This window comes from Motacilla alba, chromosome 1, assembly GCF_015832195.1.
Source record: "Motacilla alba alba isolate MOTALB_02 chromosome 1, Motacilla_alba_V1.0_pri, whole genome shotgun sequence".
NCBI classification, from domain to species: Eukaryota; Metazoa; Chordata; class Aves; order Passeriformes; family Motacillidae; genus Motacilla; species Motacilla alba.
In genome coordinates, this window is record NC_052016.1 from 65,027,741 (window position 1) to 65,053,058 (window position 25,318).

At 38.3% G+C, this 25,318-nt stretch overlaps 1 protein-coding gene across 7 annotated transcripts in view; it reads right to left on the reverse strand.

The window, feature by feature from the left end:
- Nucleotides 1-25,318, reverse strand: part of AKAP11 (A-kinase anchoring protein 11) — a 44,829-nt gene that overhangs the window by 18,303 nt on the left and 1,208 nt on the right. For all 7 annotated transcript variants that reach the window (XM_038133610.1, XM_038133591.1, XM_038133581.1 and 4 more), the window contains exons 2-7: nt 17,281-17,388; nt 11,526-11,642; nt 8,092-8,139; nt 6,497-6,631; nt 5,388-5,652; nt 289-4,939 (exon numbers count right to left, since the gene is read on the reverse strand). In XM_038133610.1, coding sequence (XP_037989538.1) covers nt 289-4,939; nt 5,388-5,652; nt 6,497-6,631; nt 8,092-8,139; nt 11,526-11,642; nt 17,281-17,340 — 5,276 coding nt within the window. In that variant the 5' untranslated portion in view covers nt 17,341-17,388. The remainder of the gene's footprint in view (nt 1-288; nt 4,940-5,387; nt 5,653-6,496; nt 6,632-8,091; nt 8,140-11,525; nt 11,643-17,280; nt 17,389-25,318) is intronic.

Sequence of the window (25,318 nt, forward strand, 5' to 3'; positions counted from 1 at the left end):
ACTATTTTGAAGTTGAAACAGAAAGTTCCACTTATTAGACACCTACTGGAACATATGTGCTGACATACATAGTATCCTTGGTTTCAAGCTCACATAGGTGGAAAAAAACTTTTTTTCCCCCTAGTTCTGAGTCATTTAAATATAACCAGAAGAACAAAAAGAAAACATTCAGAACATGAGGTGTATCTTTCTAAGAAAATCTATCTTAAAATTCCTTCTGGGCACATATTTGTATTAACAATCCTTTTTCTGGTACAAAATGCAACAATAAGAGAAAATTAATATTACCTTATGGTAACTGCCTGACCAATATTAGTCATAGCGGATGTCATTATTTCAGTAGTAAGGCTTTCAGCAAAACTGACTCCATCTTGTCCAATACCACTGTCAGCTGTCAGACTTGTGTAACTCAGCTCTCTTTCTCCTTTCTCTACGGCTGCAGTAGCCCCCTTGTCAGAAAACACTGTCCTCTGTTCTACATCAACATGAATTTTGGGAATATCGAGCTGAAACACTCTTGAATTTTGACAGGCACCACCCAATCCAGAATGAAGAAAATGCCTCACTGGAATGCAGGATCCTTGTGCAGGTAGATGATGGGACATACTTTCTGTACAGTACCGATGTTCCTTCATACTGCAGCATCTACAGACAGTTCCAGAAAAAGGAGACAGTTTCTCAGTGTGCAAGAGCTTATCCCCATTTTTTCTGTTTTCAGCCACATGGAGAACAGCTGACTCTAAACTCATTTCTAGAGTATCATCTGCTACTTTCCTAGCATATTCTTCTATAGCTTGAATTATACCTTCACTGTAGCCATTTTCATTTATATTACCTGTACTGTGATAGAGTTTATGATCTGGGGAGAAAGGAAGAAACGTTTTAGAAAACCTTGTTTTAATGAGATCCCCTGTGACTTCATCGAATTCAGTCTTTTTATACAGACAGGAATCTGTAAGAGACTTTGGCAAACATGCTCCCGACATTTTCAGTTTCTTCCTGACATCACAAGTGATACTGTGAGCGAGGGATTCGGAAAAATGTAACAACTCTGTACATTCCATTCTCTGTGCACAGACACTCCTCTCGAACATCTGGCTTTCACAGTGATGAATGCTGCTTTTCACTTGCTGTACTGCATCTTTATTCCCTGCTTTGATCAGCTCCAGCTTACCATTTACCTGTGCATTTTGCCCAGGAAATGTCTTTCTGCTGTATCTGAATTTGGTTTTTCTGGCAGCTTGCTGCAAGCCCGATTTGATAGACCTGTAAGCAAGTCTGCTGGCGTACTGATCCACCAACAGCTCAGCATTACCTCCTTCTCTTTTCAGAACACGAATAACATGATCTGCGTACTCGTCAGTCACACTTTCACAGCTTGGGTACTTGGAAGTCAAACCTGTCGTGCCTGAACCTTGTGGTAAAGAAAGCCCAGATGAATCTCTCTCCCCCAGCCACCGCTCCTGTACTGGGCCACCCCATTCTTTTGAATTACCATCTTTATCGCCTTTATTCACATAAAAGCAATCCACCTGGCAGTTAACCCGCTTCAACCTCAACAGCTTGTAATGCCTTGATTTCACTACTTTCTTGGCCTCATTGATGACTTTTCCTGCCACATCACCTGCATAATTCCACAAGGAATTACACGTCTCTTCTGGGATATTTACAAATGCTGAATATCTACATATTTTCCTTTGCATCCCTAACTGAGCCTGCCTGACAGCTTCTCTTTCATTTGTTTTGCCACCTAAATGGGAAGCAGCCATTTCAGTTGCTACTGAAATTATGTGGCTAGCTAGGCAATCTGCATACTGAATTGTTTTTGCTGAATGCTCCTCTTTCTCAACAGGCATTTCAGAATGACCTTCATCTTCACTACTTTCCACTTCTTCAGAAAGTGACCACATGAGCTTCAGCATAAATTCCTCATTTTCCAAAGAGTCGTGCTCAGTTTCAGACAAATCAGCAGTGGATGGATTGTAGGGTGTAGAAGGTGGTGTTGCAGGCGCAAATTCCTTTGCTAATTCTCCCTTGAGTTTCTTGGATAGTTTTCTTAGGTTCCTTTCAGAACTACCTTGACATGGTACTAGAGGAGTTGGTGGGGGTGTATCGGGCATTAAACAGGTATTTCCATGTTTGAGGCTTGATTTTTCTTCCATCTGCAAAGCACCTTCACTGCCAAACATCTCTGAAGGAAAGCTATTTGCGTGCAGAAAACAATCAGTCTGCCTGTAATTCAAAGCTCCTGCTGATAGTTTCTGGGTATCGCTTTTTTTGGAAGGCTTGTTTAAGCATGTTATTGAGCAGCTTCCTGTGTCAGTACAGTCCTCTAGAACGTGCCTAGCAAAAGTCACAGTGGAACAAGGCGGTGGTGAAGAAAAATTGTTTCCTTTTTGTTCCTGCCAACAATCTTTAGATTCTAAAATACACTGAAGAGAATGAGTTGGAGTAAGAAATTTACATGGATTATTCAAAGGCAACTGTTGTTGTTCCACAATTATAGAAACATTATTTTGTTTCTCAGCGTCTTGCTTCTTTATCACACATTGTTCTTTTTGATTGGTATCTCTGTAAGTCTGTGAGCTTGCATCACATGTTAAATTCTCATGGGTGTTGCATAACACAGTTTTACTTTCTTCCACAGATTGTTTTATGACACATTTGACCAAATGATCTGCAAACTTGCTCTTGGGGGAGCCTTCACCAGTACCTTGCACATAAGGTTTTTTATCTATTACTTTTCTTGTTAAAAAATCTGAATACTCTTCTACTGCTTTTGTTACTCTAGATGAGGTTATGGTTTCATAAGCTTCATTTACTATCATATCTACCATAGTTCCAGAGAAAGTATTAATGCCTTTTGACCCACTTGTTAATTCTGAATTATTGTTCATTCCAGATCTGTTATTTGTTAGTTTGGGATCATTCTGGTTACAGAAGAGGGATGGAGTACTTTCCGTACTTTGACTGTGATCAGAAGTTAAATAAATATTTCTGAAAGAAGCGACTTCCTCCTCTCTCGTTCTGCTTGTGAAAAAGGGATGAGTGGAGTCTCTGAGTATTTTTGTACTGTCATCAGTATTTGGAATAGTGGATACTTTCACTTTGTAAGCCTCAGAGGAAACCTGTTGCTGACAAAGGGCTCTTCCAGCCAAGGGCACAGGTATTGAACTCACAACACCAGAGGTACAAAATAGAGCTTGCTGTACTGTATATTCCTTCTTGGAGTCTTGGATTGGCTTTTGTGCTACCCTATCATTAAAATTAGGAGAAACTGTGGAAGTCTGTGTTGAGTCTAACATACTTTCTGCACTTACATATTTGATATTGTCCATGGAAACACTAATGGCTGCTTGTGTTGTGAAGGTCACATCAACCTGAGATAGTTCAATAAATGCCTCCTGAATGACAGATTCAGACAAATCTCGGGCATATGATCTTACCACTTTGTTTTCATAATCAAATGATGAGGGCTGTGCAGTAGGTGTTGATGGATATGAAAACTGGCATACTTCCATGATTCCTTCAAACACAAGTTCTTCAGCAAGGTCTGCTGCAAACCGTGCAACAGTGTTATTAAATATTTGTTTCTTTACCTGACGCAATTCTTTCAAAGCACCAGTTATAGCTTCACTCACCAAAAAGTTTGCTATGCCATTAATGGCACGCTCCTTCAGCGAGATTGCTCTACGCCTTCCAATCTCATAAAAAGCCATTTGAAAGACTGAAGAAGTCAACCTAGCAGCCAAATGGCAAAGTGCATTTGTGCATGAAGAAACACCTTTTTGGAGGTCCTTAAATGCACTGCCAAAACTTTTTTCAACCAATTCAGTGGCAAACTTTTGAATGCTATCTCTTATCATTAGTGACTTATGTTTAGATTTTGTTTGCTTCTCTGGTTCCTTACTAGTTTTCATTTTGAGATCTGCAGCTTGCCTTTTCTTCTCTTTTAAAGTCACCTTTTTGTGTTTTGAATCATTCTCTGCACACATTTGTTCTGATGAGGACTCAGAAAAAAGAACAGAACCCAGTATTTCACATGAAACACTGTCAGCATATGCTGAATAGCTGTTATAAGCTGCGTCACGGTGACTTTGATTTGTCCCCTCTCCACCAAGATTAATTCGACACAAGCACTCGGAAGAACCACAACTCCCTAGCGGGCTGAAGGCCGATGTTCTAATGGGGCTGAAGAAGCCTCCGTTCTCTTCCCCTGATGTTCTAACGGGGCGAGGAGAATCCGGGACCTCGAAGATGCTGCTGTACGGCGATTCTGGCTTACGAGGAGTCGGTTTCTTTACATTGGCTGGGAGAGTGGGACGATCAAACTTGAATTTCTGAGGATTCATTGCAATGCTTGCAGAAGATAATTTTTCATGTGCAGTCCTCCTTTTCTGGGCAGGATTCCCTAGGATGGGATCCCTAATAATTTTACAAGAGTTTTCCAAGGCTTGTTCCAGTTCATCAAACTGATCAAAACTATCAAAAAATTCACTCACTTCTGAGTCTGAATCCTCTATACCATCTTTTACTACAGGAATTTTTGGCAGCTGAAGTTTTGCCTTCAAGCTTTTTTGATACCCTTCTTCATCTAAGAAGATGATGGGGCTTGGGCTGGAGCAATCTGACTCAGAGGATTCAGCTGGAGAGGAAGAAAACAATGTTTTACGTAAAAAATTAACACTTTGATCCGAAGGATTATATGGCTTATAGAAACTCCTTTGTATCCAGGGATCAGAAATTGAGGTTGTAACTGAATTCTTTACTGAGGACCGCTCCTTAAGTCCCAAAATATCAATCAAAGTAGAAGATCTGGCAGATGATTTTCGATGTGCAGAGCCCACAACAATCTTTGAGTCAACAGCTTCTAAACATTGGGCAGGGACAGTCTGTGAAGCAGCATCTCGATGGTTTTGAGAAGTAAAGCTGCATGTACCTGAAAAAAAACCAAAAATGTAAAAAGAGATTGCTTCAAAATGAAAAATTTCCACAGAACTACAGCAAACTGAACATATTTTAATGGCACCTTCTGGGTTTACTATTGTTGCAAAACGCTAGCTCATCTTTCATGATTAAAGCCATCTTTCATTTTCTTTAAATCTTATTATACAAACCTAATCACTGACAAATTAATGTATTTTTTAGCACACAAAGTAGAACAAGATTTTATTTGATATCCATCTGACACTGAGATTAGAATCTTTTGTTCATGAGTTGGTAAACTTGTGAAAAGAGCAAAAAATTAATTTTTCAATTGCATAATATCCCTTTACAAAGCATGATTAATGTAAAAATAAATTACAATTTATTTACATTTACTTTTTTATTAAATCCTAAAAGCCTAAATTTCAAATTCCAACTTCTACAAGTATGCAAGAACTTACCAGTACTTAGTATCTTTGAAGGTTCATCTTCATCTAAGTGTTCGAAAGCAGTGACAAAATCATCCTCAATTGAAGAAACAGACTGATTGGTGTCATCATCTTCTCCATGGGTGGTCTCTGTTTGATGTTTTTCTGAAGAGTTGATTTCCACTGCATATCTTATGCCTGCAGTATACTTGCTTAGCAAGGTGAAAATATAATCAGCTTTGATCCTTGGGAATGAAGGAGACAATCTCATCACACAAAACACTTCGGGAAGCTGATTCTTGAAAAAGAGAGCAACAAGAAAACAAACACAGTAATCTTCAAGGGATTCATTCAGTGCATTTTTATGAAGAGCAAATAATTTTAAAATATTTTAAATACAAGGAAATTAATTCAACAGTTTGTGTAGAGTGATAGCTAGAATGACTTCTTCATTTTTGTAAGGTCTGCATTCTGAATAAATCATTGCAATAATGTAACACACCCATAATAACATGTACCCAAGACTCTATTAAGAATTCACGTTAAAAATTTGTGGAGGAACACAGTATTTCAGAGCATGTTTATGCCATATAATATTTCAGTTTATAGGATATCTGTTTCTTTGAGGTACCTTTAACCTTATATGCAATGTTTGCAATTGGAAAGAATATAATTAGCATGGTAATAATGGGAACAATATAGAAATAAAACAATGGAAATTCTATCATTAACAGCATTTATATTTTTTTTTTAAGAAAAGCGATCACTGAGTTTTATGAACACTGGACATTCCCTTAATTTTGGGCACCTCTGTTTCAACAAAAAAAGTCTGCTGAAGATGAAAACTATCTGAGCAGAGCAGAGATAGGTAAGTTGACAAATTTCATATTCTTTCCAAATTGCCAGTGAAAGGGACTATAGCCTAGCAGAAGCATGGGATCAGCAGCATAATTAAATATTTGTTAAGTATGTTCTGTAAACAATACAACAGTTAGTTTTCATGAAACAACAGAAATATAATATTAATACTACTGTGGCTAAGTTGGCCCAAAATCAAAAGCAAGACAGTGTGTAATACGACTAGACTCTTTAGAAGGCAAAATGTAATGCTTCTGACATACAGGAAGACACAAAAATTTTACCTGATGTTTCATGACATAAGGTTTTGCCAAGGTTTTCTTTATGTCTTTTAGAAACACAGCCTCATTTTCTTTTAGTTTGCGCAACTGGAGAGATTTCAGAACATCTGGAAGCTCTACAGAAACAGCTGATAACTCCTGAATTTAAATAAAAAACATTGAGAATACAAAATCAAAAAAAGAGCATGCAAATGACAAAGGGGTTGATTTCACACCTCCCCTAATCCTAACAGCTGCTAATTCTGGTGAAGTTTTTCTTTTCTTTGCTACTTCTCACTCTGTCCCCCACTTACTCTCTCAAACTGTGATGTAAAGCTTGTGCAAACAAGATTTAATTCAGTCCATACTTGGAAGATGCCTAGAAGTCATAATGCAAAATCTTCAAAGTGTTGAAAAGCAGCTGCAGGTCATACAAAATACCCAGCTGCACTGACCTCAGCAAATGATGGTTCTCAATGGATCTCTACATGATCTTTGTGTGCTTCACTGGAACACTGTTCTAGCTCCCTATCACAAAAACATGAGCAAGGCACTTCTTTAACATGACCTTGGACAACCTTTAGATTGTCTAATATAGAAGAGGCCTACAAAAGAGTTCCAAATTTTTTTCCAACAGTCCAAACACTACTGATCCCTACGGTTCAAAGCAAATCTCCATAAACCTGTTTCTCTACATTCCATCTAACTCCAAACAATCAAACAGCTCTTACACAGACTTGAAAGAATGTCTAGTATTATAATTTGAAGAATTAGCAACATTGATCTAATATGGAACACAAATGGATCTAAAGTTTCTTCATTTTTTAAATGTTTTACATTTTAAAACAGCAACAAACTATTACAAGCAATCTCTACTAAGATCTAGACAGAGCAGAAACATGGAATTTTACTGTGAACATGTATGTTACGAATTATACTGATAAGTAAATTGCACAGGAAGTCTAAATCCTTTACTTATGAAAATGGCACATCATAACCCTTGTAGTTTGCTACACTCCACCTTTTTAAAAAAATATTTCCTTATCTAAATCTCCAGAATAACATCTTAAGACATAACCATAAAACTGACTTCGAAACCCCCATCAGCAATTCACAGCTAGAGGTCAGATCAGTAAAGTTTAGTTTCATTTCACATGTGCAACTGCACCATATCAATAAGCACCACTCAACTAAGAATAAGATAACAAATCAAAATACTGATACACACAAGTTTTTAACAACAACAACAAAACTCAAACCAAGAAAAAAGCACCCACCAAAAAAACAAGCAACGGAGGCCTTTCCCGCCCGAACACCCTCCTGCATTGCATTTAAGTTGTTCTAGAGCATCCTAATACAAAGACTGACCCAGGTAATATTGTAAATATATATATATATATATATATATATATATATATATATATATATATATATATATATATATAACACTGATTATCATATTAAAATAATTCTTTTCAACCTTTCAATGACATTTGAAACTTAGGCTTTTAAATACTTAGGATACATCTATTCCATTTCTTGAACACCAAATTCCTCCATCTAAAAATTTAGGAGCTACTTAGAAGGAATTTTCCCATATAGATAGATATATACTGCACCTGCAAGTGAGCAGTTCCCATCCCTTCCGCAAAACCTATAAATGTAATCTGTAAAATAAATACAAGAATTCAGTCAAGTACAGTAACTTTTTTTTGTTGGCTGCAGATATTTAAGAGTTAAAAATTCAGCAGACTTTAAGTTAAAGCTTCATTCTACTGCCAAAAAACCATACCTTAGGGCAGCACAGCTTGCTCAAACAGCAGCACACAGTCATACATAAAGAATGGTAATGCTATACTATTTGACTTGAGAAAGGTCAGATCAGACTGAAGAACATTCACAACATTTCAAACTCACTACACAGGAATTATTCTAGTGGCTGGTAGATACAGAGCAGCACATATAAGCCTCATTACATCTGTTGAAATAAAGATGATTTTGCAAAGATCGGTGCTCATCCGTCCTTGCTTCAGGCTGGGCACATTCAGTTCCAGTCTGAAATCCGTCCATGCTGATAAACTGTTATACATTTGGATATACTGAATAAAGCATAAAGCCAACACATTATGCAATTTACCATGTAAATTGATGAGCCTGAGGCCAAAACACAACAGATTACTTAAGCCACATGTTCGCATGCCATTGCCCAGTAAACGAACCCTAACATAAAAGAATTAAAATATTCAACCTACCAAAAAAAAAAAAAAAAAAGGTCTTGTCAGGCTCAGGAACCTAAAGTATGCCAGAAATAACAGTTTTACCTCAGCTGTTTGCTTTGTGCTTTTGAACTAGGGAGATATTTTATCACATCTTGTTCCTCTTTTCTGTCTACAGGTGTTTTGTACCATTCAAAACGAAAAGACTGAAGAAAGTCAGTCATTGCTCAAACTCTGCTTCATACATTAGATTTCCTTAGTTCTCATTTATTTCCCTAACAACAAATCCAGAGGCCATCTGCATACTCAAAAAAAAGAAAAAAAACCAAGACATTTATTTTCAAAACAAGGGTGTCAGAAAATAAGCTTTGCAGAGACTAAATACTTCCACTGATGTCTGAAATTTAGTTTTATATGCTTCCCATTTTTTCAGAGCACTATGCAATAGACTGATTTTTAAACCATAACTCATAAATTCGCAGCAGCTACTCCAGTTACTCCAAAGAACATCACTATGTTTATATTGATATATTATTAACTGGTTCAGCTACCTGCTTTTATAAACAAAGAATCTCTGTAAGTACAGAGCTAGGAAAAAGAAATGGCCACAATTCTATTTTGAACTTTTTTTGTGTTTTGAATTTGTCCTTTCAAAGTGTGAGTAAAAAAGAAACCCAAACTTTATTTTCAACTGAAATCATACTATGAAAAATTCTGTCTTGTTTATTTCACGGGGTTTCATGTTGAAAAAAAGATCTTATTCTTCCAGTTAACATCTTCCTGCTTAAATCCACTTATCCTTATGTCAGGTATGACAAGATCATAAAGGAAATAATGCTTCCCCATAGCATTCCAAATAGCTCCAGACAAATTACACCTCTGCAGCACCGTATTCACTGTGTTAACTGTGAAACAATCCCGTTTGAGCAACGTTACTCTTCAACTCCTACACAATTCATCTGCACAACACCTGCAAGACATTCTTCAACTTCTACATTTTTTATCTGTACAGTATGAACTTTTATCAGCACAATATGAACTGAATTACTACACAGAAGGGGCAAAACATCAAACAAGCTACCTGAGGAAAAAAACCTAGTTCTCTAAAGAACATTTTGAGAGGCTCTAGAGTTTGTGGCTGTTTGGGATTTTTTGGCAGTTTTGCTTTGTTTTCTTTAATGGGTGGGGTTTTTTTTTTGTCTTCTTACATGTCCCTTCCTCTTCCTCAAGATAATGATTCCAACCCTTATCTTCTCAAATGGGATAACTCACTGTGAGTGACAAGGCAGTGAGCAGGAGTCATAGCTTCACACAAATGAAGGGCAGTATTACACTGTGAGATCAGCAGACAGCTGTCAAGGAGACCACTACTGAGTCTGTCCATGTTTGCCTCAATGACGAGGCTAATCTGGATCTCTTTGTTGTAGCCAAACTCCAGTTTTCACAGAAAAAAAAAATCACCTTTTAATACCTTGAACATGTCAGAAGTTAGTACATCAGTTCAAAAGTTGTTGGGGAGTAGGCCAAGGAAAAGGTCATCAGTAACACAAGTCCTTTCTTTAAACTAAAAATAAGTGTATGAGACACTGTATTTGAAGGCTATCTGAAGCCATCATATTTCTAACATCATATTCCATACAAGTACCTTTTCCTGTATTTTCATAAGGAAAAAATACCTGTTCTGTGACAGGTATTTCATTTCAACCAGAGGGCTCTTAATTGGTAGATCTCATAATGTAACTAAATATAGTCAGCTATCTTTTGCCACAGGGACCATCACTGCAGGCATATAAAACATGTTCCCAGCTATTTGTCAGGTATTTTCTACAAGACAAAAGAAAACTTTCATTGATTCTAAAGCATGGTCTACCTCATCAGATAAAGACAAGATTTTGCTCACACCTCCACTGCATAGCTCTTCCTCCTTACCTTAATCTGTCATAGCTTTCAACCTTCACAAATTCAGTTTCTTGCCTGCTTCCCAAATGTCTCAACCCTTGACTGTATCCATTCTCAACCCTTGACTGTATCCATTCAGTTACACAACCTCTGGTGTTATCCAGGCAAACCCAACTCATCAATCTGCCTCTTGCTACTGCTTATGCAATTATCAGTCTCTCCTAACCACTTCCTCAGCTGCCTTTGCTTCACTTCTCCCTATCTCAGGTTCTCTGCAGGGCCTGTTCAGGTCAGCCTCTCCTCTAAGCTCCTTGTGAGACCTGTTAACTACTAATTAGAAGTCTTGTAAAACCCACAATACAAGGTACATGGTATACATTGCTTTTACTTTTTTCTTTTCCCTTTGGGGAAGTTGCTGTTACCCTTGTAACTCAAACAGTTCTAGTAATTCCTCCTTATAGCTTCAGATTTACCTAGACAGTCCCACATTCTGTCAGGTCTACTTCATCCAGACCTTGTCCAGCTTTCAGACCATTCATAATCATATAAAATAAGTCTAGACCTGCAATTCTGAGGCTTCAGCTTTAATCTTCAGACCTCAATCAAAGCATTCTGCTACTTTGTTAGGATATCATCTATACAACCTTAATCACAGCAGTGCTCACAAATGCAGTACACCCAAGTCATCTATTTACACACCCTGGTTTTTCTAGTTTCACAAATCCTCCGAAGCAGAGAAATGTCACCTTGAAATGTTACAGCCTTTTTAAGACTCCAGTGACTAAATTCAAGAATGACAATAGGGGGCATAAATTTTAAGGCCAGTAACTTGCAGCATTGTTCCTATTTACTATCCTGCAGCTTTCCATACTGTTTCAAGAGACATTGCTTTCTACCATAGCCACAAAATATAAAAAAGTGGGAATATTATGGCAAACCTCAATAAAATTATCTTGTTCTTCCTGATTTAAGCATTCCTCTGCTGATACATTGCATAACTCTTTCCTGCTGTGTAGCAGTGACTTCATAGAGTGCAGGATACTTTCACCAAAACTCTGAAAAACAATGAAAAAAATTTAAGAAAATTGCATGTTCAGTTGCAGATAAATGGTCCATCCATCTATTCTCTGCTCTCCAGAAGTTTTGCTATTCTGATAATTATTTCAAATTATTTTGTACATAAATCACCAGGTATAAAGTTTGAATTTACTTCAGGACATTAAGCTGAAGCACGTACATTTTCTTCAAGCAATACTTTTATACCAAAATAGTTTGACATTCTCCATTTAAAAAAAAAATAAAAAGAAAGATGAGAATACACGGGAAAAAAGAACAGATGAATGCAAGAAGAAATTAAAATCCCATCTATTCCTTGCATTGTAACCTCTATATGGAACTTTTCCATCACCTTTTCCTTAAATAGGATAAAAAGCAATTTTAGCCAAGAGAAGTAGTGGAGGTGGCTTCAGAAGTCAGAGGGGAAGAAAAAACAAACAAAAATGCCCAAGAAAATCTACATACACTCTTTCCCATTCCATGAAGAATATGAAACAACTGTAACTTAATCCCATGTAAATACTTCTTGTAACATTTCTTGTAATCACACTCATGGGGACATGCAAGCACTCAGGGATGGCTAAAAAAGGCTGAAGAATCCAAGACTTTATTCCAGGGTAACAAAGCATAGCAGAACAAAAGAATCAACACTATGAAGGCAAATAAGACTACAGAACAACAAAAACTGGTTCACTCAGCTTCTAAAAAAAGGACAATAACATCTGAATTGTTTTTAGGAAGTCAGCAATCTCTTCTTTTTTTAATTTAAAATTTTCATCTTCTCTAGCAAACTGGAAGGTTAAGAAGACAAATAAAAACATCAGATGGTTAAAAATTATTAACCCAATAATTATTCTCTATAAGACTGCCCTGTTAAAAATGACATGAGAAATCAGTGTGTCCAACTTATGACAAAGTATTTCAAATTTGCCTAGCTTCTCAAACAATAGTAGAAGTGCTAAATAGCCAAATTTGGACAGAGAATGTTTCACATTTCTGGTACTCCCACAACAAAAACAATCCCTTTATAGTAAAAAGTGATTTTACATATTACAGTTAAACCTCAATAAAGATTTTATTTTTACTCTGTATAAAAAGCAGTATCAAATGGTACTATGTTGAAAGCCAAATTATTAGAGCAGGGCCAGTGTCACTGTGGTTATGCTCATGGCAACACGAAATTAGGGAAGCACTTCTAGAATGAACAGACAAAAGTAAAACAGAACTCCAGGATCTTTGAAATTGCCAAAATACCTTTCAGAATACTAGCCAACAAGGCTTGGACTGCCACACTGACAGCCAAGGTCAAGTGACACTAAGGAAGTCAAAACAGTAACTTTTATAGAAAAGTAACAGCTGAACTATTTCATATAGTATTTTAGGCAGTTATTGGGTCATTTGAAATAAATTAATGAAGCGCTCACCTAATTTCCACTTTTATCTATTCCCTTGCCCCCACATGTTTAGCTACTACTCTGTACTTTACTAAGAATGCTGTCACTGCCTTTCTCTGATTCTCTGCATCTTCCAAATTTACAGGAGGCTGCAATACCAATTGTTGCATAAAGACTGTTCCCTGGTAATTCCTTCATTCATCTTGTACAAAAGTAACTTGTGAAGCCAAACAAGCATGTTGAAATGTCTAATTTTCAGCTTTTATAATAATTTAATCAGTCACAACATTCAAAATAGTAATTAGGGAAAAAAAGAAATTCATACAACATGACTTGCTAATTTTCTGCAAGCCAACAGTGCTCCAGTTTGAGCACTGAAGGGATCATTGTTATTCTCTAGTTGGCTTTTCTAAAGCTGCAAACTATTACACACACCTCATTTACAAACAAGTACCTTTCCCTAGTTCAACATCTGAAAGGCAGAATGGGTAACTAAGAACCAGAGCACGGTATGAGAAACGAGAAACTACTGAGGTAAAGGTCAATTCAACATTTTGGAGAATATTAAGTTGAACTGGGAGAAGAAGAAAGATGAAACAATTGGAAAAATCTCCCTAAGGTCTAGAAGGACCAGCATTCAAGGCTACATGCACTTCTGGTAGCCCACGGCGGCGCTATGCAACTGAAGAGATAAAATACCCATAGCTAAAATGAGGAGGAGTGAAGTGAGATATGTTTTCCAGATCATATTAAGGAATATAAAAAAAACTCAGAATGTGAAAATAATAACCATTATTAACAGGCACATTAACAGGAAATTAACAGGCACACTATATACACAGAAGAAAAAATCCCATCTATCTGGACTTCTGTAGATCACTTAAATATATGAAGCATTAACAAAACCAGACAAAGACAGAATTAACTAAAAGAGCTGGTTTTGGAAATGAAGACTTTGCCTGGATGGCGCTAATAAAAGGAAGGTTTTGAGAAGAGTTGATATAGGTCAGTAAGCAACTTCTTCAAAATTTATCTTGAGACTGATGCCAAGCATCATCATCATTAATAAATTTAATGAGGAAAAAAAGTAAACATGAAATAAAGACTGCTGATAATTTGGAGTAAGCAGGTGTCATCAGCTAAGAAGGAGAGCAACAAATCATACAGAACTTGCTCAGCATGACTTTTAAAAAACAACCACAAGAAACACAAATTTATGTCCTTAAAAACTAAAAGCAAGCTTTAAAATTGAATTGCAAACTCACAAGCTGGGAAATAAAATACCTTAATTGATTTCTTGATCATGGCATAGCAATGAATGAACAGCCAATATGATACTGCACTGAAAATAGCAAGCATGCATCCTTTAGTGAAAGAACTGACATCAGAGTCACTGAGAAGGACATCCTGTGTAATTGCACATACAGTATTATCCACATGTAAAAAGAAGATTAACTCATAACAAGCAGAGAAACTAGGACTATGAAGGATAATCACTGGAATGCAGAGGCTTTCATACAGAAGCAGACTAAAACCTTAGTTTACACAGTTTCCAAAAACCAAGGCTAACAGAGGACAGATCACCCATTGTAAAAAAATAAGAAGGGTGAACATCAGCAAAGGAATAGAAATTATTTAAGCAGAAGAATAAGGATATGCATAAACGAACAGGTATAAATTTGCTGTGAATAGCTTTAGCCTGAAATTTATAAGTCTTAGTTATTACTGCAGTGTGGTTTAAAAAGCCAAAACAAAACCAGAAGTAGGTTTGGGGGGAAGTGTTTTAAAGCCCTCATTAACTGAGAGGCTATATTTAGTAAGCTTTTGATATTCTTATCGTTATCAGAATTGTGCTTGTGACAGCAGAGGACTGGACCCTGAATTTCAGAGAAATTCTCCTATCCAACAGACAATGACAAAGGTTCTCTCACAATCCTGAACTAGGAGATGCAACTACATTAAAAACTGAAAACTAGCAAGCTCCCAAGACTATCAGCTCAGTTTAGATAAGGACAAGAGGTCATCTCCAACGAAAGGATGTAATTTCTTTTATAACTACTACACTTCCAACGTACATAAACATACGGGCAAAGAACACCCAAGCAATCTGTAAAGCTCTATTTGGTAGGCCTCTAGGACTTAGTATTCTTTCCTCACATAAATTCTTGCCAGAAATCCTATTTGATCACAAGCACAGATTTCAAATTTACTAAGTTTTGCCAGGGGAAAACCAAAAATACTGTCAAGGAGCTCAGACACGAACAGTGGAAATTCTTGTCACAGCTCTAGCTCAGCTGAGCAATTCAAAGATTTGCATTGTTCCAACAAATAGAGAAGTCATTATCAACAAATCCATCACTGTACATTGGAAGAGATATTTGGTCTCATGAAATGTTTTATAAAATAACTGCTTTCTAGCATTTCAAACAACCTTTAAGATGCCACAATCTCTAGAGAACTAAGTGCAGTGCTGGACAGTCACACTTTCTCTGCTCTTAAATAACAAAGCAGCTCTTCCTGATTTCATCTGCTCTAAGATTTAAAGGGACTGAATATTCTGAGGAAATTTTGTAAAAATAGAAACTAAGGCTTTAAATATGCACACCATAACTGTGCATTGACTTTTAAGAGCTACTACTGCAACAATTCCTGTTAGCTGTGACACAGTATTACGAAGAGGACAGGACTCAGACTGCAATCTTCTGTAAATCAACAGAAGGTGAAACACAGTGCAGTTCTGACCACCACACTGCCTGGCTCTAAGAGAATGAAAGTTCCACACCACAATCTAAATAGACACCTCACAGGTAAACATCAAGAGCAGGCAGCCATAGATCAATGGAGTCTGGCTGCAGGAAGATGCAGAATTCTGCAGGAAGGGTTGAATTAATGTTTCTAGAACCACACAGTCAAGAATGCTTAAGAGCAATCAATGGAGCACTTCACAGCAGTAATATTTTAAGCAACTATTAGACTCAGTAAGGAGTCACTGTCATTATTAGACAGATGCTTCTGTAACCCACAGGTCTAAAAATCTGGTGGGGCAGGGAGGGTGGTATTTGTTTTGTTTAATAAATTGAAACAGAAAAACAAATAAAGGGCAGATTTTAAAAAGTCTTTTAAAAGTAAGTTTATGTTCAGATTAAGGATGCAAAATTACTTGATTAGAGTTGAAGATCTCTTTTTGAACTGAAGAGTTCTCATAAACCAATAAAATACAACGTTTTATACCATGTGTCTTAAAGTGAAAGATTATCACCCATAATTACAAACTGCATAATGTATGGCAGTCAACATTCCATTCAGGACCTGGAACAACTGACTACCAGCTTGGCTGTCTCACACCACCTTTCCTCTGCCTTCAAACAGGACATACACCACAGACACCGTTTCTTTAAAACAACAAAATCTGCTCCTGAAATAAAATACTGTAATTTTCACGTGATAGGATGCTTCCTTGCTCAGTTTCTCCTCTTACTGTTGCAGCAACTTGCAAATAAGGAAGTTTATTAATAGCCAAAGAAGACCTAGAAAATTACTCATCTGTGTTCAACTACTTAGAGAAATACAGTTAGATAAATAAATTTATTCCTTCAAGATAAACTGCAACTTTCACTTTATTAAGCGCTTATAGAAGTTGTAAGAAAATTTTAGGAAGAGTATTTATGTTCTCCAAGTTGAAGTGACAAAATTTTAAAAAATAAATAAATTTAATATTAGAAATCCCCCCTAACATCCTTTGTAAGTGCTAGATATATTTTTCTTTTTCACCAATGCATTTCCTAAATGTTAATGCAAAAACATTAGGATAAATCAGACGGGACACCAAGATCGAAGGATATTACAAGTAAGCCCTAATACAGGCTTCACAGAATTCAGTAAGACTATGTAGTCATATTTTAATTTATTATATATAAACACAAAAAGTCTGCTCTAAAATAAAAGCTATATTCTAATAAACAAGGCGATTCTAGGAAATTAATACATCACAATTTTATCACATCATCTTAAAAGACAAAAGCATTTCCTTAAATGATGCTATCTCTCAGTTCAGTTACACTAAATACACCAGAATGCAAAGCAAAAGCATCTTCTTTGTCTCCTTGAAACATCAAACAACCAAAATTAAAACATATTGAAAAACCCCCACACACAAAAAACCCAAATAAACCAGTTCACTTGCTTCATTATTAGATAAAGAAACTCAGAAGTACTTTTTTTTAATTTAAACACACATAATTACCTTTTCAACAGATATTCTTGATTTCATGCGAGTGCCCTGAGCCCTGGCGTATGTGTCCATGATCTTACCAATCCTGGTATTCAATGAAAGACGTCAGCTCAAAAGTGCCTGCAAAAAGCATTTATATTTGATTACTTTATATTTATCCATTTAGTTCACATCCACTCTAAAAATGCAAGTAGACAAAACAAGAACCAATAAAAACAATTAAAAAGCATTTAAAGATTAAACAGCACACCATCCATACTGACAGCTGCCTTTATAAAAAGTACTGCCTTAATGACCTTCAAAATCAGGCATGAAATGCAGAATACAGACACTTAGCAGTTTCATTGTTTTCCTTTAACTAGAATTTCAAGGCTGCACTGGGGGTGGGGAGGAACATTACATTAAATTTTGATTCACTGTTGCTCATATGCTGGAAGGTTTTTCAGCGGGTTCCTATACAATACAATGCACTGCAACCACCCTTTAACAATTTTGGAAGGCAAATGCACAACTCGCCCACCGTGGCACCCAGTGGGCCCAGCCATGGAGCACTTCACAGCAGTAATATTTTATTATTCACAGCAGTAATATTTTATTATTCACAGCAGTAATATTTTTTATTGTCCCCCTGAGGTACTACAGGCTAACATGGATCATCACTCTCGTTCCCTGGCTCTGCTCTGGGCAGCCCAGGCTCTGCTGGTAAAACACAGCAGACCACATGCATTTAGCAGAGCTCTCAACCGAGTAGGTCACAAGAGTTCCTGCTCGAGTCAGCTGCCCTTATTCAGCCTAAGTCTAATTCTAACAACAAGAAGATAAAAAACCTACTATGAAAGTATTTTTTCAAGTTTCCCTCTTTAACCAGCAGCAATGGATCCCGTTTGTTTCATTAATCTTTGCATTCACCAAAACAGGCAATAAATATAGAGTGTTAAAGACAGAAAGCATGTGGTGAGCTTTTAAGTTCTATGGAAGCTTTAATACTTCATCTTTTCCCATGGTCACACACTTTAATACGAAAAAGAACTCCTAGACTATATAAATAAATGAGGCAAGGAGCAAGTGCACGTAAAAATGACTACAAAGATAAAGAAAATAAACATCACGACATCAGAGTATGGGTCTTCACACAACTGACCAGACCGGTTTTGTTGATCTCATCTCAAGCACGTATTTAACCTTTATATGGGAAATAAAATTTTATATAGGTTTGGTCGTGAGCATAAGTTATTTAAATAAGAAGATCAGTAGTGTCATCAAGTACTACCTTTCTCCACACCAGCACCTCTAAAAATAAAACTTCTTCAAGAATAAAATAGCAAGAGATTATTAAACTTCTTCAAGAACACAATGGCAAGAGATTATTATTAGGTACATCTGTACCTAAGAGATTCTTATTCTGTACAATGTGAATATATTTCACTTTGACTTCTGCTTTCCTTCATGAAGATGAACTTGCTAGAATCTTAGAAAAGAAGTTACACTCAGGCAAATAAACGGCAACATTTTCATCTCCAGACACAGCTTCTCTCCATTGGATGTTTAAAGTTTGGAAAATTCAGATAATTACATGAAGCAGCCAGGTGCATGATCCACAGATTATAGATATAAGTATAATAAATACAAATAAAAAACTAATTTCATGGTAAACTGTGGATAGAAGACTAAACACAACAATGATTCTTCCAAAACTCATGTGTCTAAAATAAAAAAATCCACACAACAGTATTGGGCAATAGAAAGATATCCACTTCACCTGTCCCTACTGCTCTATCTTATATGGCTAGCCCAGTAAAACTCCAAAGCATATTGGGGAAATACTCTTAGATGCTCCTTGTCCTAAGAAAAAGCCATCTACAGAAAAAGTTGGGATTTGACACAGATGCTTCAGCTCTACATTTTTGGATAGATCCCTCCTTGCAGCAATTTTAACAAAGCCCAACATAGCACACCATGGAGATGACCTTTTAACCTTGCTGGGTGTTGCAGTGTTTACTCAGGTACGGAAGTTCGCAGTTACACTGTAAACTGCCTTCAGGTTAAGTATTTTCCTGTGTCATCTGCTACTAAATTCTGGAGACCTGAACATCAACCTGTAGGGTCCCCTACCTATGAGAAAGACTTTTAAATCACAGTATGAAGACTGAAAAATCCTAGACAGAAACCATACAGGTTTATCACCGTAACAACACAATGTTCTGTCTTCTCTGCATCCTGTCCTTCCGCACGTGAATAATACAGGTCCTAATATATATATCTATATTAATATACCTATATTATAGCTATATTATAATATAGCTATAATATTAATATACCTATATTATAGCTTTAATATAGGTATATTATATAATATATTTATATAATTATAGATATATTATTTATATTATATTTATATAATTATATAATATATTATAATATAGCTATAATATTAATATACCTGTATTATAGCACCTATATTAATATATAGGTATATTAATATAATATTCATATACCTATATTATAGCTATAATATACCTATATTATAGCATTTCTGCTCTCTGTCATGCACTTCAGAGAAATCTGAAGTGTCCCACTTGTCCACCAATGCAGCAAAACCTGAAGGTTTTCTTTTTAATATGTAAAACTGTTATCCATTTTCAATACAACAATGGTTCAACGATGTGAACAACCATTAGCACTAACTGAAAAGGAAGTGAAAGCTCTGACAATAAAACAGCCTGGAAGCAGCTCATTTGTATAAATAAAACCTACCGTTTAAAATTGCTTTTACTTCTGGATATTGAATTTGACTATTAAATTTAATTTCCTCCTATTGTTAACTTAAAAAAGGAAATCAATGGCAGAAGCATCAGATACAAGAGGAAGAGGACTTTCCTGTTACTGAGTAACTATCGTCAGACATGAAAAAAAGGGAAAAAATTGATCACACAACTAATTACCGAACACCCACACCATCTTTACCTTTTTAGCAAGTTGCATCACCTTAAATGCACACAGCACAGGCAACACACAAGCAGAGTTGGAAGCCTCTGTGCTGCTAGGAAGATACAACTTAGTTGCCATTACTGAAACTTGGAGGGAAAACTTCCACAGCTGGAGTGTGGCTGTGGACGGCTACAGGCTGTTAAGAAAGAAGGGACAGGCTAGGAAGGAGTGGCTGAAGGTTGCTCCCTACAACAAGAAATGGATAGAGTGTGAAGAGATGTCTCTGAAGAACAGTCATGAGCAGGCTGAAAGCATATTGGCAAAAGAAACAAAACAAAGCATCAAGTCAACCTGGTGGTTGATCCAGGGAAGGCTACTGAGGAAGCCTGACTGCTCCAGCTACAGAAGGCATTGTGCTCACAGGCTCTTGTCCTGCTGGAGGCCTTCAACCACCCCAAAATCTACTGAAGAAGTAGCACAGAAAGCTGTTTTAGGAGGAGACTCCTGGAATGCATGGAGAATAGTTTTTTAAGACACATAACAAGGCAATCCTGACCAGAAGGGATGCAACACTGGACCTGTTAGTCACAACCTAAGTGATTTAATCAGTTGCGACAAGATTGGTGAAAGCCTGGGCCATAGGAGTCACACATTGGTGGTGTTTGGAGCCCTGAGGGACATGGAACAGGCAAAGAGTACATTCAGGATCCTAAATTTTGGAAGAGCACACTTCTGGCTGTTCAAGGAGCTAAATCCATAGGCTCTCCTGGGAAACTGTCCTCAGACATATGGGAGCAGGACAGAGCTGGCAGATCTTTAAGGATGCTTTCAATGAAGCCCAAGAGTGTCCATGGGTGTAAGAAAACAGGAAAGGAAGGCGTGGGACTGGCATTGCTGAGTTGAGACCAAACTAAGAGCAGCTGAGCTCAAACTACAGGGCAAGTAAGAGATGAACAGGCAGCAGAAGCGGGGACAGGTATTCTGGGAAGAGTACAAGGACGCTGCCTAGTTTTGCAGGGATGAGGTTAGAAGGCCAAGGTGAGGCTGAGGCTGAACTTGGCATGGGATGCAAAGAATAAGAAGGTGTTCTACAGGTATGTCAGAGAGAAATGGAAGGTCAAAGAAAATGCACTCCCACCGATGACCGCAACTGGCAAACTAGTAACAACAGATGAGATGGCTGAGGTATCTAACAACTTTTTTGCCTCAGTCTTCACTGGCAACCTTTCTTCCCACACCTCTCCAGAGGATGGGCTGGAGAAGCAAAGAGAAGATCAGGTTTGCAAACACCTGTGGAACCTGAACGTACGTAACTCTATATGACATGTGGAGACACATCCCAGAGTTCTGAGAGAATTGTCTGATGTAGTTAACAAGTCACTCCATTACATCTGAAAAGTCATGGCAATCAGGTGGCTGGAAAATGGGAAACATTGTACCCACCTTAACAAAGGGTAGAAAGGCAGATCCTGGGAACTACTGACCTGTTGGTCTCACCTCAGATCTTCTCTGTGCCTGAGAAGATCATGGAACAGATGCTCCTAGAAGCTGTGCTAAGACACATGGAGACAGGGAGGTGATTCAGGACAGCCAGCACAGTGTCACCAAGGGCAAGTCCTGCCTGACCAGCTCAGTGGCCTTCTATGATGGGGTGACTGCATCAGGGGACAAGGAAAGAGCTACAGATGTCCTCTATCTGGACAGCCACAAGGCTTTTGACACAATCCTCCATTCTTCTCTCCAAATTGGAGAGATATGGATTTGATGGGTGGAATGTTCAGTGGATAAGAAGCTGGTTGGATGGACCCATCCAGAAGAGAGTAGTTAACAATTCAGTGTCCAGATGGACACTGGTGACAAGTGGTGTCCTGCAGCAGCTCACAGCAGGACCAGTGTTATTTAGTATCTTCATTAATGACATAGACCGAGCGAATCAGGCGCACCCTCAGCAAACCTGCAGACAACACCAAGCTGAGTGGTGTGGTTGACATGCCTGGGGGATGGGATATTATCCAGAAGGACATGGACAAGCTCGAGCAGTGGATCCATATGAAATTTATCAGGTTCAACAAGACCACACTCAAGGTCCTATACCTGGGTTGGGAAAATTTCCAGTGTCAATACAAGCTGTAGAATGAACTGATTAAGAACAGCCCTGAGAAGAATGACTTGAGGGTGGTGGTGGACAAGAAGATGGACATGAACCAGCAATGTGCAAGTGCAAACCAAAAACACAACAACACAAGCCCAACCACATCCTGGCCTGCAGGAGTAGCCAGCAGGGTGATGCTCTGCTCTGGTGAAACCCCACCTGCAGTGCTGCATCCAGCTCTGGGGTCCTCAGCACAGGAAACACATGGACCTGCTGGAGCAGGTCCAAAGCAGAGACACAAAAACGATCAGAGGGATGGAGCACCTCTGCTACGAAGACAGGATGGGAGAGTGGGAGTTGTTCAGTCTAGAGAAGGCTCTGGGAAGACCTTACAGGAACCTTTCAATGTTTCAATGGGGCTTATAAGAATGACAGGGACAAACTTTTTAGCAGCACCTGTTGTAAAAGAACAAGGAAGAATGGCTTTAAAGTAGAAGAGGGTAGGTTTAGATTAGATACAAGAAATCTTCTACAATGAAGGTGGTGAGGTACTGACACAGGCTGTCTGGACGTTGTAGGTGCCCCATCCCTGGAAACATTCAAGGTCAGGCTGGGCAGAGCTCTGAGCAACCTGATCTAGCCGTAGATACCCCTGCTCTCGGCAGGGTAATTGGACAAGATGGGCTTTAAAGGTCCCTTCTAGCCCAAGGAACTCTATAAATTCATAAACCCAGTTTTCCAGTGATATGCTGAATAACAGTCTTCTCATCAGAGCATGTAATAAGCATTTAGCTAGCTTTCCATATGCACGTATCCTTGTTTGAATATATGTAAGGAGCAAAATCAAATAATCAGCTTAAGGGAATCCAACAAGAAATTTGCCATGGATTTAATCTCTTTGTGTAAGTCTACCCCATGCCTAAATTTACTTTAAGTCAGTGTGTATTGACAAACCTCAGCTGGCAGAAAAAAAGAAACTTTATCTTTTCTCTGTAAATGTGCTGAGTAAATCTCCTCAATTGCTAGAGAGGCATATGTGGACACGTGCACACCTATGTTAAACACATACAGGTTATGACAAACTTGAACAATAAATTTTAAATATATGTAATATGGCCTTATTAAAATTAAATTTCAAATAAAAGGTTCCAGCCAATGACAATAGTAAATCTATATCATGTTTTAAAAAGGAGGTGTTTTTAGCAGTACTAGAGCAAAAGCAGACATCTTTCTTTTAAAGAAATGTACTCTTTTTTTTGTCTTCAGCACACGGACCGGAGTCAGCCTAGAGAACTCTGATGATGATTTGCAAAAGCTAGGCTTAATGAAACACTGAGCTTTGAATGATTCAATCCAAATATGAAATTTAAAAATCCTTAAGAACAACGCTCTTTTAGAATCACAAAGCCATCAAGGCTGGAAGAGGCCTGCATGACTATCTAGCCCAACCATCCATTTCCTCTGGTCCTCTCACTGCAGGCACGGCAGAAGAGACTGGCCACCACCTCACTACACCCTTGTTTCAGGTGGTTATAGAGTGCGATGTGATCTCCCCCATGCCTCCTCTTTTCCAGGCAAAGCACTCCGAGACACTCCTCATAAGATGTCTTCTACACCTTTCATGAGCCTTGCTGCCCTTCTCTAGATGCACTCCAGTGTCTCAATGTCCTTTTGGAACTGAGGGGCCCAAAGCCAAACACAGCACTCAAGGTGTGGCCTTACCAGTGCCAAGTACAGGGGGACAATCCCTGCCTGGCTCCTGCTGGCCACACTACTGCTATTACAGGCCAGGATGCCACTGGCCTCCTTGGCCACCTGGGCACACCCTGGCTCATGTTCAGCTACTGTACACCAGAGCACGCAAGCTCCTTTCTACGAAACAGTTTTACAGCCACTCTTCCCCCAGCCTGCAGCATGGAGTGGGGTTGCTGTGACCCAAGGGCAAGACCCGGCACTCAGCCTTGCTGAACCTCAGTGCACTGATCCAGCCTGACCAGGTCTCCATGTCGAGCCCTCCTGCTCTCAATCAGATCACCGCTCCCATCCAGCTTGGTGCTGTCAGCAAATTTACTGAGGGTGCACCCAATCCCCACGTCCAGATCATCAGTGAAGATGTTAAAGAGGACGTGCCTCAGAACAGACCCCTGGGGACACCACTAGTGACCGGCCTCCAGCAGGGCTTAGCTCCATTCACCACCATGCTCTGGGCCCAGATATCCAGCCAGATTTTTATGCACAGAAGAGTACTCCCATCCAAGCCATGAGCTGCCAGGTTTTCTAGCAGGATGCTGTGGGAGACGGTGTCAAACGCTTTACTGAAGTCAAGACAGACCATCCACAGCCTTTCCCTCATCTAAGCGGGTCACTTTGTCATAGAAGGAGATGAGATTGGTCAAGAAGAACCTTCCTTTTGTAAATCCGTATTGGTTGGGCCTGAGTCCCTGGTTTTCCTGCATGTGTATTTATAACTTTACCAAACAACTGCTATTAAAAAACAAATTAAGCAAGACTACACTGAGAAGCAGGCAGAATAGTCTAACGGATCCTTTTCTATTTCTCATTTCTAATGCTTTATTAGTTTCACTGATCAGGTCGGCAGTCTTGAAAAAGTCCAGGTATGAAACACAAGTTGTCTTAACCACAGCCACTCACACGAGCAGAACACATCAAAAGTGAGCAAAATGCATCATTTATGGTAAGCAATAATGACAGGCTGGGTCCTCTTCTTCTTGCTTGGTTTTGATTCTCTTACATTGTATTTCTGTGACACAGAAGCAGCAATTTCAAAAGAATCAATCATTTTCTTCTCCTAGATCATTACTAGCTAGTCATCACCCACAGCTTGCCCCCAGTCCTGGGTCTCAACTCTCAAACACTTCCTGGGAAAAAAAATGTTCCCTGATGTACTCGATGTAGGGATATCCACTGGTCTGGATTTTGTGGCTTATGCAATCAACTTTAAGTTTCTGTACTTCAGTCTGTTGTGTATCTTGCACATAACAGAACCACACCAAGTAAGGTGGGGCTATT